The sequence below is a fragment of the Salvelinus namaycush genome, chromosome 31 (assembly GCF_016432855.1).
Source record: "Salvelinus namaycush isolate Seneca chromosome 31, SaNama_1.0, whole genome shotgun sequence".
Lineage (NCBI taxonomy): Eukaryota > Metazoa > Chordata > Actinopteri > Salmoniformes > Salmonidae > Salvelinus > Salvelinus namaycush.
Window position 1 is genome coordinate 6521082 of NC_052337.1, and position 13090 is coordinate 6534171.

The window sequence follows — 13090 nt, forward strand, 5'->3', positions numbered from 1 at the left end:
AAGACGTGAACCAAACATCCCTATCAAACCAATATACAACCTGACGCCATTGCAACCAGTTTTGCCTGCTGGGTACTCCCTTTCAAGTTCTTATCATCAACCTACTAAATGTGAACTTCACACTTGTTCTGGCAATGTTCTGGTACTGAGAGCTTCACCGGCTGTCATGTAAAATATGGAAAGGTACTTCAGGGAGAAATCTGCTCCAAAGTTTTTACGGAGATCATGTAGGAGAAAGCTCTGGTGGGACTTTGTTAAATTGAGTGTTTGTCTGCAGAACTGGTCCCAGTTGTTGCATCAAATTCACAGTTCTTTAGTCAAATAAAATCACATTCCATCTTTCACTCCGGTTCTTTCCACCTGAATTGAGTTGTATTGGTGCTAAATGGATGGATGAACGCAATTAACTTTTTTTTTCTCCTCGATTTTATATTTCCATAGAACCGTTGTGTGTTTTACATTTCCCAGATATTATTATTTGTTGTAAGAAATGTCCTCTATAAATCAAATTAGATTTGAAGTAACTTCTAATATGCGTATTTAACACCCATTAAAAGTATGTGCTGTTAACATAATTAACAAAAACAGCATTTTCTTTAAATTTATAACCTTTATAAGAACAAATGATGTTATGGTGAGGCTTGTGGTGTCTCCTGAAGCTAGACAGAGATTAGAAGAAGGAGCTCTGGTGAATAAACCACACTGGATTAGGAGTCCGACCTACAGTACGTGACCTATTGGTTGGGTAAATAGAGACGCCATGCAGCCGATAACACTGCTCTTACTGAAAAACTCAGGGGTCCTCAGTGACTCTCTGTGTCTCCTCAAGTCAGAGATACAAAAATGCTTAGAAGCCCAGAATGACTTGAGCTTAAAAAAAATAGAGGTTGAGGAATGCACGCAAACCTCAGACAATAAATCCCCCATCTGTGACACCTCTGATATCTACTATGACGAGTTCTAAAAACAAAGCTGACGTATTAGTGTCGTGGTCCTGTGATTGAAAACCAACCACAGTAAAAGAAACAAGCTGTTGTCAAAACAACTGTATAAAGGCTTTATGAGAAATAGATCTCTTGGCCACACAGCTGATAAAAACAGGATCTGGACTTCAATCTATTTGATGGGCATGTTATAATGAAGTATAGGAAATATGTACCAGCACAAATTTGTAACGGCCAAATGTGCCGAGAGACAATAATCCACATGGCTAGACTACTACAATCGGTTGGACCTGGAGACTAAACTGGACTTCCCGGATCCTCCTTTGGTCTAGTGTCCGCAGTCCATTGTATGTCTATGTGAGTCTCATGCACGCAGCTGCATCAATACAAGACACACAAGCGTGCTATCCAACATCGGATTACCATTCATCACAATTCCTCCTAAGCCATTTATCTGACCCCTCTAAATGTAATTTCCTTGAGGAGAGCATTTATTTTTTGTTGGTCTCCCTCAATCTCATTGGTGCTAAATCTTTAGTGACCTCACCGCCGCCGCTCGGTGAAGGGGAGAACAGATCCGGCTGTTGATCTATTTAGAGGCAGCTCTAATGCACATATTGATCTACAGGTTACCATGAATAGGAGGCACAGTGGAGCGTGCGGAGAAGGTGGAAAAATAAAGCTTTCAAGTACACATTCACATCAACAGTGAATGATTGAGGGGGTTTTCTTTGATGAGAAACACTGATAAAAAAACAAACTCAAATTGATCGTGGTGAAGAAATGCAGTCAGTTATGTCTGGACACCCCTGCAGTCAGTTATGTCTGCATGTGAGGCTCCACAACTCAACAGTCTGCTGACCACTGCAGCCTGATCCCAGCTCTTGACCACTGCAGACTGTGCTGCCCACTGCAGCCTGATCCCAGCTCTTGACCACTGCAGACTGTGCTGCCCACTGCAGCCTGGTCCCAGCTCTTCACCACTGCAGACTGTTCTGTCCACACCTGGTCCCAGCTCTTGACCACTGCAGACCCTCGCCACAGCAGGGGTGTCCAGTGGCCTTTAACCCACGAGTCCCACCGCGACGCCGGCGCCATTTGGACTTCTAACCCCTTTTAAACATTGTGTGTTTGAGCTAAAGAGGGCTGAGCCAGAGCGGTGTTTATGAGACAAGGGCGGATCCCGAAGGGGACCGGGTCTTTTGACAAAAACGTCTGTAGAAGCCGAATGGTTTGAGCTACAAACTATTAAAAAGCTATGAAAAGCTGAGACTCACAAACACACATTTTTCTATATAAGAGTCATTATGGTAAGGGGTTCAAAAAAGGGAAATCATATACTGTAATAAGTTGCTGTCAAACTCCACACAGTAGTCACTGACTAGTTGGATATTAATTTCCCACAGAGCAAACAATTTCTGTACTTACAGCCTTCTATAAATTAATTTCAGGTTTTTGCTTTGGCGGACTTCATTTAATTTTTTTAAATATTTGTCCATAAAATTCATAAATGCAACAGTTTATATCAAATAGTGTTGTGTTCTACTTGTAGCCCTGGTTGTCCTGAACAGGACATGGTACAACAATTCATTGTGAGGCTAAATATAAGGACTGGACATACAGATAAATGAAAAGCCGATTTTTGCAGGGGTATCGGGACTGATGGGGTTAAAGGAGGTCAAAGGGCGCTCAAGATGCTCCCGCTGAGCGCTGACCCCAGGTCAGAGGTTAAACGTAAACCAGCTCCAGGCAAAGCCAGGGCACACTCATCTCGTTAGACGGGGGACACCACGTTTCCATCGATCCTCCCGTGTGGGATTAGCGAGATCCAAGGGTCACGACCCTCTGGAGAACGTCACAAATAAACAAAGCCCTTTGTGGCGAATAACAATTAACTCTGCATTAACCAGAGGGTCTGCGTGTTCGCCTGACTGGGGCGGGTGGACATCCTGCTGTGGGCTCATCTGGCGCAGATCTGTTTTTGTTTTGGATTTATGGTGAATTCCTGCATGTCAGGGCACAAGATCACCACCCGTGTCATCAGGGAGATCTCTTAAGTTGCACGCAATTGTCGGTATTAAACAGCTCTCAAACAATCTGCTCTGTTGCGCTGTGAAAACCACAACTGGAGGATGGCAGGGGTCTAAATAAGATGAACCAGTGGCGACTGACTATCTTATCACTACAACTGTGTGACGGTATTTCTAGTCACACTGCCAGCCGGACACCAGAATGACTACAAAACGACCAGTTAGTGGATGCATAACGCATCATTTCAGTGGGTCAATGACACTACTTCCCTTTCTATTGAGGACCTTTAGCTACAGGAGTGGGTGAGATATAAATTGGGCTTGATGGAAGGTATTACCAACTGGATTTATGCTAATGAGTTCAGCTCCATCCAATTCTACGTGGAAATAAGGACCTTAGCGTGGACACCCTGGGAAGAGAGATCAACAGCTGAACAAGAGCACTGACGTTGACCTAGAGAGCTCCACACACTGGAAGTACAGACTGGAAGCTATTGCGCATCTTCCACTTAGTGGAGTTTTCCCAGGGTTTTGAAAAGGCTTACTGAGTAGTTTCTTTAATGCAGGGAAAGGGATTTTTCTTTTCTTTTTAAAAAATAAAAACATTTTACCCCCTTTTTCTCCCCAATTTCGTGGTATCCAATTGTTAGTAATTACTATCTTGTCTCATCGCTACGACTCCCGTACGGGCTCGGGAGAGACGAAGGTCGAAAGCCATGCATTCTCCGAAACACAACCCAACCAACCGCACTGCTTCTTAACACAGCGCGCATCCAACCCGGAAGCCAGCCGCACCAATGTGTCAGAGGAAACACCGTGCACCTAGCGACCTTGGTTAGCGCGCACTGCGCCCGGCCCGCCACAGGAGTCGCTGGTGCGCGATGAGACAAGGATATCCCTACCGGCCAAACCCTCCCTAACCCGGACGACGCTAGGCCAATTGTGCGTCGCCCCACGGACCTCCCGGTCGCAGCCGGCTGCGACAGAGCCTGGGCGCAAACCCAGAGTCTCTGGTGGCACAGCTAGCGCTGCGATGCAGTGCCCTAGACCACTGCGCCACCCGGGAGGCCCGGGAAAGGGATTTTTGGGAGCCAATTATTAAGTTATGGAAGCCGGATGCTGATGAGAGCAGATATTTATCCTCCTCTGCCTTATTGATGATTAAATCCACAGTTAAAATAATACGTATTCATCGCCTTGGTTGTAATGTAAGAAATATCATTTATATCATCACGTATCCCACACATTGACACTTGTTATGTTTGTGAATCAAACATGTGCCTATTTTGCTGAAATAATAGGTCTGGTATATCGTTTCATATCGTGAGTGAAATCCACTTTTTCTAGGCTGAGAAAAACACACAACAGCAAATCAATAACTTCTACCTGAGGAGGGGGGTCATTGAATAGTTCCTGTGTGTCCTCATCCAGCGGCTCCTTGTTCCAGGATGCCAGCTTCACTGCACTGGTCTGGGGCACAGCCGTGGCGGCTGCAGTAAGAGCCTTAGGGGCAAGGACATACTCTGGGATGGGACCCACTTCCTACCAGGGAGAGAGAAGACAACACATCATCTTTAGTAGGAGACACATTGACTGAGACATACTGCAAATCATGTTAGTCCACAAATGCAGATAGGTTTCCGCAGAGGTGTATTGGTGTAAAAAGTACAGGCTAGTTTTAAATCAGTTTGTCTTTGTTAGCTGAACATTACCTCTGGCATTGGAAGATCCCTGAACAGGTCATCCTCTTCCATACTCATCTCCATCTCGTCTGGGAGTCCGACTGCTGACCAACCAACCGGTTGGGGTGGGGATAGCTCCACTGGGGCTGGCTGGGCTGGGGATAGCTTGATGGGGGCTGGCTGGGCTGGGGATAGCTTGATGGGGGCTGGCTGGGCTGGGGATAGCTCCACTGGGGCTGGCTGGGCTGGGTCTTTTTCTGTCCACACTGGCTTGTGGACGGAAGGTTCTCTCACTGGTTTGTCCTGGAAGAAACACACAAGTGAAGTGCCTACTTAGTGCTAATGAATGATGTCACATATGACTTGAGAGCTGGATTCCATTAGGAGCTAGTATTTACAACTGCAACGAAATCCTACCCAAACGGACAGTGTCAAATATCACTATGAGCCACTAACATGGACTCAACAGCAACGAGGGAGATGACTCCCATGTAGAAGTGAGCCAGTGGTGTGAAAAACCTCCCAAGCTGCTTTCACATCTGGAGAGGGGAGTGGGGCTAGGCTGGGCAGTGGGGCTGAGGACAGGGGCCAGGCTGGGTCATGAAGCTTGGCTTGGGCATGGGGCCGGGCTTGTCGTGCTGCGTCAGCCTTTAAGGAAATAGGTCCTCTGTAGTAATCAGTCTGAGAGGAAGGCACCAGATGTCAGCCTAGCCTTTAAAGCCTGTCCCCTTAATGGGGACTAGAGCAGCCTGAGAGATTGGGCTCTGCACTGACAAGAGTGGCCATAGAGGGAGAGGAGGAGAGAGGGGGAGGAGAAGAGAGAAAAAGAGAGATAAAGAAAGCGTGTAAAGGAAGAGAGAGAGATAAAGAGAGCGTGTAAAGGAAGAGAGAGGGATAAAGAGAGCGTGTAAAGGAAGAGAGAGGGATAAAGAGAGCGTGTAAAGGAAGAGAGAGGGATAAAGAGAGCGTGTAAAGGAAGAGAGAGAGATAAAGAGAGCGTGTAAAGGAAGAGAGAGGGATAAAGAGAGCGTGTAAAGGAAGAGAGAGGGATAAAGAGAGCGTGTAAAGGAAGAGAGAGAGATAAAGAGAGCGTGTAAAGGAAGAGAGAGAGATAAAGAGAGCGTGTAAAGGAAGAGAGAGAGATAAAGAGAGCGTGTAAAGGAAGAGAGAGAGATAAAGAGAGCGTGTAAAGGAAGAGAGAGGGATAAAGAGAGCGTGTAAAGGAAGAGAGAGGGATAAAGAGAGCGTGTAAAGGAAGAGAGAGGGATAAAGAGAGCGTGTAAAGGAAGAGAGAGGGATAAAGAGAGCGTGTAAAGGAAGAGAGAGGGATAAAGAGAGCGTGTAAAGGAAGAGAGAGGGATAAAGAGAGCGTGTAAAGGAAGAGAGAGGGATAAAGAGAGCGTGTAAAGGAAGAGAGAGGGATAAAGAGAGCGTGTAAAGGAAGAGAGAGGGATAAAGAGAGCGTGTAAAGGAAGAGAGAGGGATAAAGAGAGCGTGTAAAGGAAGAGAGAGGGATAAAGAGAACGTGTAAAGGAAGAGAGAGGGATAAAGAGAGCGTGTCAAGGAAGAGAGAGGGATAAAGAGAGCGTGTCAAGGAAGAGAGAGGGATAAAGAGAGCGTGTCAAGGAAGAGAGAGGGATAAAGAGAGCGTGTAAAGGAAGAGAGAGAGATAAAGAGACTATAGTGCACGACTTTAGGGCTGGAGATGTCATTATACCTTCACCTTGAAGGAGTTGTTATCAACCACACTGAGAAATGAACCGTCACACAGGTGTATTTGAAAGGCATACATTAGCTGAGAAGGCTTTGTCACAGGCACAATCTGAATATAAAATGAAATATATCCACGGTGAATTATGTAGTAACACTTATTGCACACAAAGTGAGTCCATGCAACTTGTGACACACATTTTTTTTTATCCTGAACTTATTTAGGCTTGCCGTAACAAAGGGGTTGAATACTTATTGACACAAGACATTTCAGTTTTCATTTTATTTGTAAACATTTCTCCAAACATAATTCCACTTTGACATTATGGGGTATTGTGTGTAGACCACTGGAACAAAATCTCAATTTAATAAATGTTCAATTTAGGCTGTAACACAACAAAATGTGGAAAAAGTCAGGGGGTGTGAATACTTTAAGGCACTGTAGATAGATAGTAGCGTCGTTCATCAGGAGTAGTGATATGTACATCAAATGATGGCTACATTCTGGGCTTGATAAGGAGGAATAAACTACCTGACATCAGTGCATTTCTAATCAGAAAGTAGGATCAGTGCTGACTACAGGGGAGAGAGACCCTCATGAGACACTTACCCCGGTTGTACCCCAACGAAGGAGAAATAAACCAAGCGAATACAGTCGTGTAACGCTTCTATCACAACGACAGCGTCATTGCATTTTGGTACACCAGATGGTCTGGTGCGGTGTGTCACAGCATCATCAGACTGAGCTTGTTGTCATTGCAGGCAATCTCAACGTTTTGCGTTACAGGGAAGACATCCTCCTCCCTTATGTGGTACCCTTACTGCAGGCTCATCCTGACATGACCCTCCAGCATGACAATGCCACCAGCCATACTGCTCGTTCTGTGCGTGATTTCCTGCAAGACAGGAATATCAGTGTTCTGCCATGGCCAGCGAAGAGCCCGGATCTCAATCCCATTGAGCACGTCTGGGACCTGTTGGATCAGAGGTTGAGGGCTAGGGCCATTCCCCCCAGAAATGTCCAGGAACTTGCAGGTGCTTTGGTGGAAGAGTGGGGTAACATCTCACAACAAGAACTGGCAAATCTGGTGCAGTCCATTAGGAGATGCACTGCAGTACTTAATGCAGCTGGTGGCCACACCAGATACGGACTGTTACTTTTGATTTTGACCCCCCTTTGTTCAGGGACACATTATTCCATTTCTGTTAGTCACATGTCCGTGGAACTTGTTCAGTTTATGTCTCAGTTATTGAATCTTGTTTAACAAATATTTACACATGTTAAGTTTGCTGAAAATTAACACAGTTGACAGTGAGAGGAAATACATTTTTTTGCTGAGTTTATCACAATTTCCCCCCCCCCCATCTCAAAATGGATTGGTTTTGACCGTTTGGAAGTAACCTTACTTTTTTCCTCCCACATCAGCGATGCAGCGCAACTTGCAAAACGTGATTGCTGTCCTTGTAATGAAATCATCAACTTTACCCTGTATATCTAAAAACGACCATAAACACAGATTTTTTTACCAAAACTATTTCAGATGGTGAACCTGAAAAATCCCCGTTCAGCAGGTTTAGCCAGATGAGTTCTTTTTTTATTCTGGTAAAAACACAATTTCCAACAGCACCTATGTCATGTGATAGTTTTGTTGTCACAACTAATAAAGCCGTATATCGTACAAGCCATTTTAGCATATGAATGCTGAAGGTAAAGAGCAGATGTGCAAGATCAGGCCACATGTCACATAAGATGTTTTCGGAAGGCAGAACGTAATATGAGCAACGACTGTTAGTGAACCGGCGATTCGTAACGTTTGAATTGATTTCCTGACCGATGCATCCTACATTTGGATCAGTTTGGGGTCCGTGGACCGATGCCCTAGTATCTTAAACACTTGAATTTGGGACCGATGCGTATTTGTGAATCGTTACATCCCTAGATAAAAGCGTCTGCTAATTGACAGATATTATATAACAAAAATCTTATATTGACCTCTGGTTCTATCCAGGTGAGCTCAGGCTGCTGTAGGCTGGTGGAAACAGCAGGTGGGGCCGTGGGCATCCCGTGTCTCTGCAGCAGCTCCACAGTCAACTGGATGAGGAAGGTACTGATGTCGTCGGGGACTCTGGCTCGAATGGCCTTGATGTCACTGAGGTCTGGGGAAAGAGGATGGGTTAGTCGAGAGCGACAAGGTTTGTCAGTGTGGAGAGAGGGGGGGGGCTTTTCAATTAGAGAAAAAAAAAATCAGAATTAGGCTGCCTGTGTTAATGTAGCCGAAGCGTCTCAGAGTAGAAGTACAGATCTAGGATCGGTTTCGCCTTTTACATCATATTGAAAAAGAGGGGGAACCTGATCCAAGATAAGCATTCCTACTCAGGAGTTTTTTTCTGATCTGGGAAATCTGCTGACCCTAAACCATGTCGGGACGTGATAAGATTGTTTATCTTGGTAAATAAAGTTTAATGTAGCCTGGGTCAGTCTGTTTCTGCCCCTTCACAATGACAACAATGGAGTTGGCAAGAGCATAAACAGATCTGGGACCAGGCTACAGAAGGAGACAACAGATCTGGGACCAGGCTACAGAAGGAGACAACAGATCTGGGACCAGGCTACAGAAGGAGACAACAGATCTGGGACCAGGCTACAGAAGTAGACAACAGATCTGGGACCAGGCTACAGAAGTAGACAACAGATCTGGGACCAGGCTACAGAAGTAGACAACAGATCTGGGACCAGGCTACAGAAGTAGACAACAGATCTGGGACCAGGCTACAGAAGTAGACAACAGATCTGGGACCAGGCTACAGAAGTAGACAACAGATCTGGGACCAGGCTAGTGTTTAATGCAGAGTTTTTCTCAACCTAGATGAGACTTTGAGATCTAATCTAATTTTGAGCAATACAGGAAGTGATATGTCCGTACCAGAGTTGACAGGGTGTGACTGGATGATGCGGCTGACGGTAGTTCGTATGGCGGTTGTTAGACCAGCTCTCTCTGTGTCCAGTGGGTGGTTTGCCCTGAAGGCCTGGATCAGCTGAGTTTCTAGCACAGCAACGGGTAAACTGCGCACATCAGACACCTGCCTCTGAACACAACACACACATATCTTTAAGAACAACACATTACATGCCTATAGTGCTCATAATGGACGGTGTCAGTTGAGGAGCACAGTAGGTGGAAATTGAATTCAGGTCTGCGCACCGAAATCGTCCATCGTCTTCGATGTCCAGATATATGCATGTTCGTGGTGGTATGTATATCAAATTTGAATACAGCCCTAAATTGAAAATATATCTTTTTTTTTTATTATACCAAACCAAGTAGAGCCGTACTGGCCTGGTTTGACTTCCACCATAGTTGCAGAAACTGTAGGAGAAAGTCTCATGTAGAAAGAATCTCCCAGCAAGCATAGCATGCTTCTTAATTGTATGACATTGTGAAAAGGATACGATCTCCAATTGAAATAAATAAAACCAGATGGCCATTTCATGTAGCCAGGACTAAACAGGGCTCTCTAACCATGCTCTTGCCCTCCTCCTGGAACAGTCTGTAGGTGATGGCAATACTGTTGGGTAGAGAGGAGGACCTCCCAGTCACCGCCCCCCTAACGCTCTCTGGACCTGGGGCTGCAGCCAGAGTCGAGGAGTCCACCTGGACAACAGACAAGAGTTTAAGACATTGTTGAACACCCTGTACAAATACCAGCCAATGTGTTGTTTGCCATGTTTTTGGTAGTAGAATCTGGGAAAACACATTTAGGAACACGTGATGAGACCAATTGTTATGATCATGTAGGATTAACTTATGGTTTATGATAGTCGAATCATAGCCTATGCCTGTCTCAATTATGGACATGACTTACCTTCAGGTTGTGAAGCTCACAGAAACTTGCTATGGTTTTGAGGAGGGGTATAAGCATGCTGGACTTTGCCTCAGAAACACCATCCACCTGCTTCAGACTGGACACAGTGCACGGCCTGCAAAACACCAACACCATCATCAACTAGCAAACAGTACACTGAATTTTACTATTTTCCATGTTAACATTAAGGATTATTACATTTTTAAAAAGAGATTATTACTCACTAGTAGTTATTTTAATACAGCAGCATGCTAAATGATAATTACATATCAGTATGAACACAGATCTGGCCAAAGAACCAGGGAGGTCTGTGGCTATGACCTGTTTTGACCACCAGCTTTGTTAACCTGCAAACGTTTGTTTACCAGTCAAACGTTTGGTCACACCTACTCATTCAAGGGTTTTTCTTTTTACACATTGTAAAATAATAGTGAAGACATCAGAACTATGAAATAACACATATGGAATCATGTAGTAACCAACAAAAAAAAAAGTGTTAAATAAATCAAAATATATTTTATATTTGAGATTCTTCAAAGTAGCCACCCTTTGCCTTGAGGACCACTTTGCACACTCTTGGAATTCTCTCAACCAGCTTCGTGAGGTAGTCACATGGAATGCATTTCAATGAACAGGTGTGCCTCGTTAAAAGTTAATTTGTGGAATTTCTTTCCTTCTTAATACGTTTGAGCCAATCAGTTGTGTTGTGACAAGGTAGGGGTGGGTATACAGAAGATAGCCCTATTTGGTAAAAGACCAAGTCCATATTATGTCAAGAACAGCTCAAAAAAACAAAGAGAAACGACAGTTTACATGAAGGCAAAAGGTGGCTACTTTCAAGAATCTAAAATACATTTTGATTTGTTTAACACTTTTTTGGTTACTACATGATTCCATGTGTCATTTCATAGTTTTAATGTCTTCACTACTTTTCTACAATGTAGAAAAAACCTTGAACGAGTAGGTGTCCAAAATTTTGACTGTTACTGTACATGTCCCACTAAATTCAAAACTAATTATGACTACCGACTCCTGAAAAGTGAACAAGACAAAGTGAGTCACCATACATGAAGGCAGACCCCCATCAACCCACTGTACCTCATCTTGGCCATATCCAGGAGGATTTTGTTGGTGGCCAGTATGGCCGGTGGGATGTCCTTCTCACTGGCCAGTTTCTGTCGTTCAGCAACCAGCTTGGTGTACAACGCCGTCTATGGAACAACAAATTACAGAGATATTTACAAGAGAGGAACATCAGCAAAAATCAACAAATTATGACATGTAATGCAATGAGCTTTAGGCAGCATAGGAGAAGCCTGCTTTTCTTTTTAATCCTATCTGGAATTACAGTACACTGACTATGAAACGAGAGGCTCTGCAAGATCATGTTTCACAGCATATATTTCTATGGGAGGCAGTACATTGATGGGGACTTACATACAAGATCATTGTCCATAATAAGTAAGTGTTCTCCATATTATTTATTTTGTATTCTTTTCGTATGTCTGCCAGTCTTTGTGCAAAATGTGATGTGTGTCACTGTACTTTGTCTTGTAATTGATGCAATCGAATTACCTTTTGGGGACAATAACAATTTATTGAATTGACTGGTTTCATCAAATAGAGTGCATCTTAAAAAGGGAGTATGGATTATTGCTCTGTTGACTCTACCTGCAGTTCAAGCTCTCTGGCGGAGATGGGGGTTGGCTGTGGTTTGTACACCGCTACCTGGGTCAACAACTTGGATGGCGTCCTGTCACTAAAAATACATGTAACGAAAAACCATCAAACCCGATAATTCATATCTTCCTATAACCCGAGGGCTGGTTTCCAGAATACAGATCAAGCCTAGTCTTGGACTAAAAAGCATTAATCAATGGAAAAGTTCCACTGAAAGGGCTTTTTAGTCCAAGACTTAACTTGGTGTCTGGGAAACCATACACTTTGATTAAATATTCACCTATTGTGTTGTTTCAGAGGTTTCACACTACAAAATTGGATCCGAACAAACTAAGTACACATAAACAGGCAAATATGTCCTCTATTCATGTCCTCTATTCTCGACATCAACCTCTTCATACCTGCTTGATGACATGTCCAACTTCTGGATAGATTTGCAGTTGACTGGCCTAGAACAGACATTTAACCCATTGTTCTGTGGAGAGACAGAAAAAGAAAAAAAATCACATTTGACATATTCAACACTTATTGCCCGTCAACCATTTTACATCTATAACATGCACTTCAATAGTGTTGTTGCATGAAAAAGTATTTCAGTTGGTACTTAAGTGTTACAAAAAATAAAAATAGGCCGACTATAAACTAAGTACAACTTATAAAGGCATAAATAAAGCATACATAAAAGGCTTCATAAGCACCACATAATGCTTCACAAATCTATAAGCGCATGTCATACTTTATCAATTGTGTATAATCATACAGTGTGTTATGACATTTGGCAGCTTATCCTACAGTGGGAAGGACTTGTCACCTTTTACACAGCATTTATAGAGTATGACATACGCTTATAGATTTGTGAAGCATTTATGTAGTGCTTATGAAGCCTTTATAAGTCGTACTTTGTTTAAAGTGGAACCAAATAATCAGATCTGTAAAAACATTAGTGGTGGAGGCTAGTCATTCTCTCTGTACCAATCCTCCAGAACACACTCACCTGAGAGGTGGAATACTGTCTGTCAGGGCCATTAGTGATGGAGGCTGCAGGGTTCTGCTTTCGTCTGAAATCAGAGGCACACAGAGGTTTTTGTACTGGGTTGACAAAATTCCCTGTGACTACTCACCAATGATTGAATAACTATTTGTAACATGAAGACACCGAACTACTGGTGAGTGTTCACCA

General features: G+C 43.7%; 1 protein-coding gene across 4 annotated transcripts in view; it reads right to left on the reverse strand.

Annotated features, from left to right (window-relative positions):
• Positions 1–13090, reverse strand: part of wrn (WRN RecQ like helicase) — a 35020-nt gene that overhangs the window by 862 nt on the left and 21068 nt on the right. For all 4 annotated transcript variants that reach the window (XM_038970507.1, XM_038970506.1, XM_038970505.1 and 1 more), the window contains exons 26-35: positions 12905–12968; positions 12312–12385; positions 11902–11989; positions 11329–11441; positions 10231–10345; positions 9888–10019; positions 9291–9453; positions 8360–8523; positions 4687–4959; positions 4361–4516 (exon numbers count right to left, since the gene is read on the reverse strand). In XM_038970507.1, coding sequence (XP_038826435.1) covers positions 4361–4516; positions 4687–4959; positions 8360–8523; positions 9291–9453; positions 9888–10019; positions 10231–10345; positions 11329–11441; positions 11902–11989; positions 12312–12385; positions 12905–12968 — 1342 coding nt within the window. The remainder of the gene's footprint in view (positions 1–4360; positions 4517–4686; positions 4960–8359; positions 8524–9290; positions 9454–9887; positions 10020–10230; positions 10346–11328; positions 11442–11901; positions 11990–12311; positions 12386–12904; positions 12969–13090) is intronic.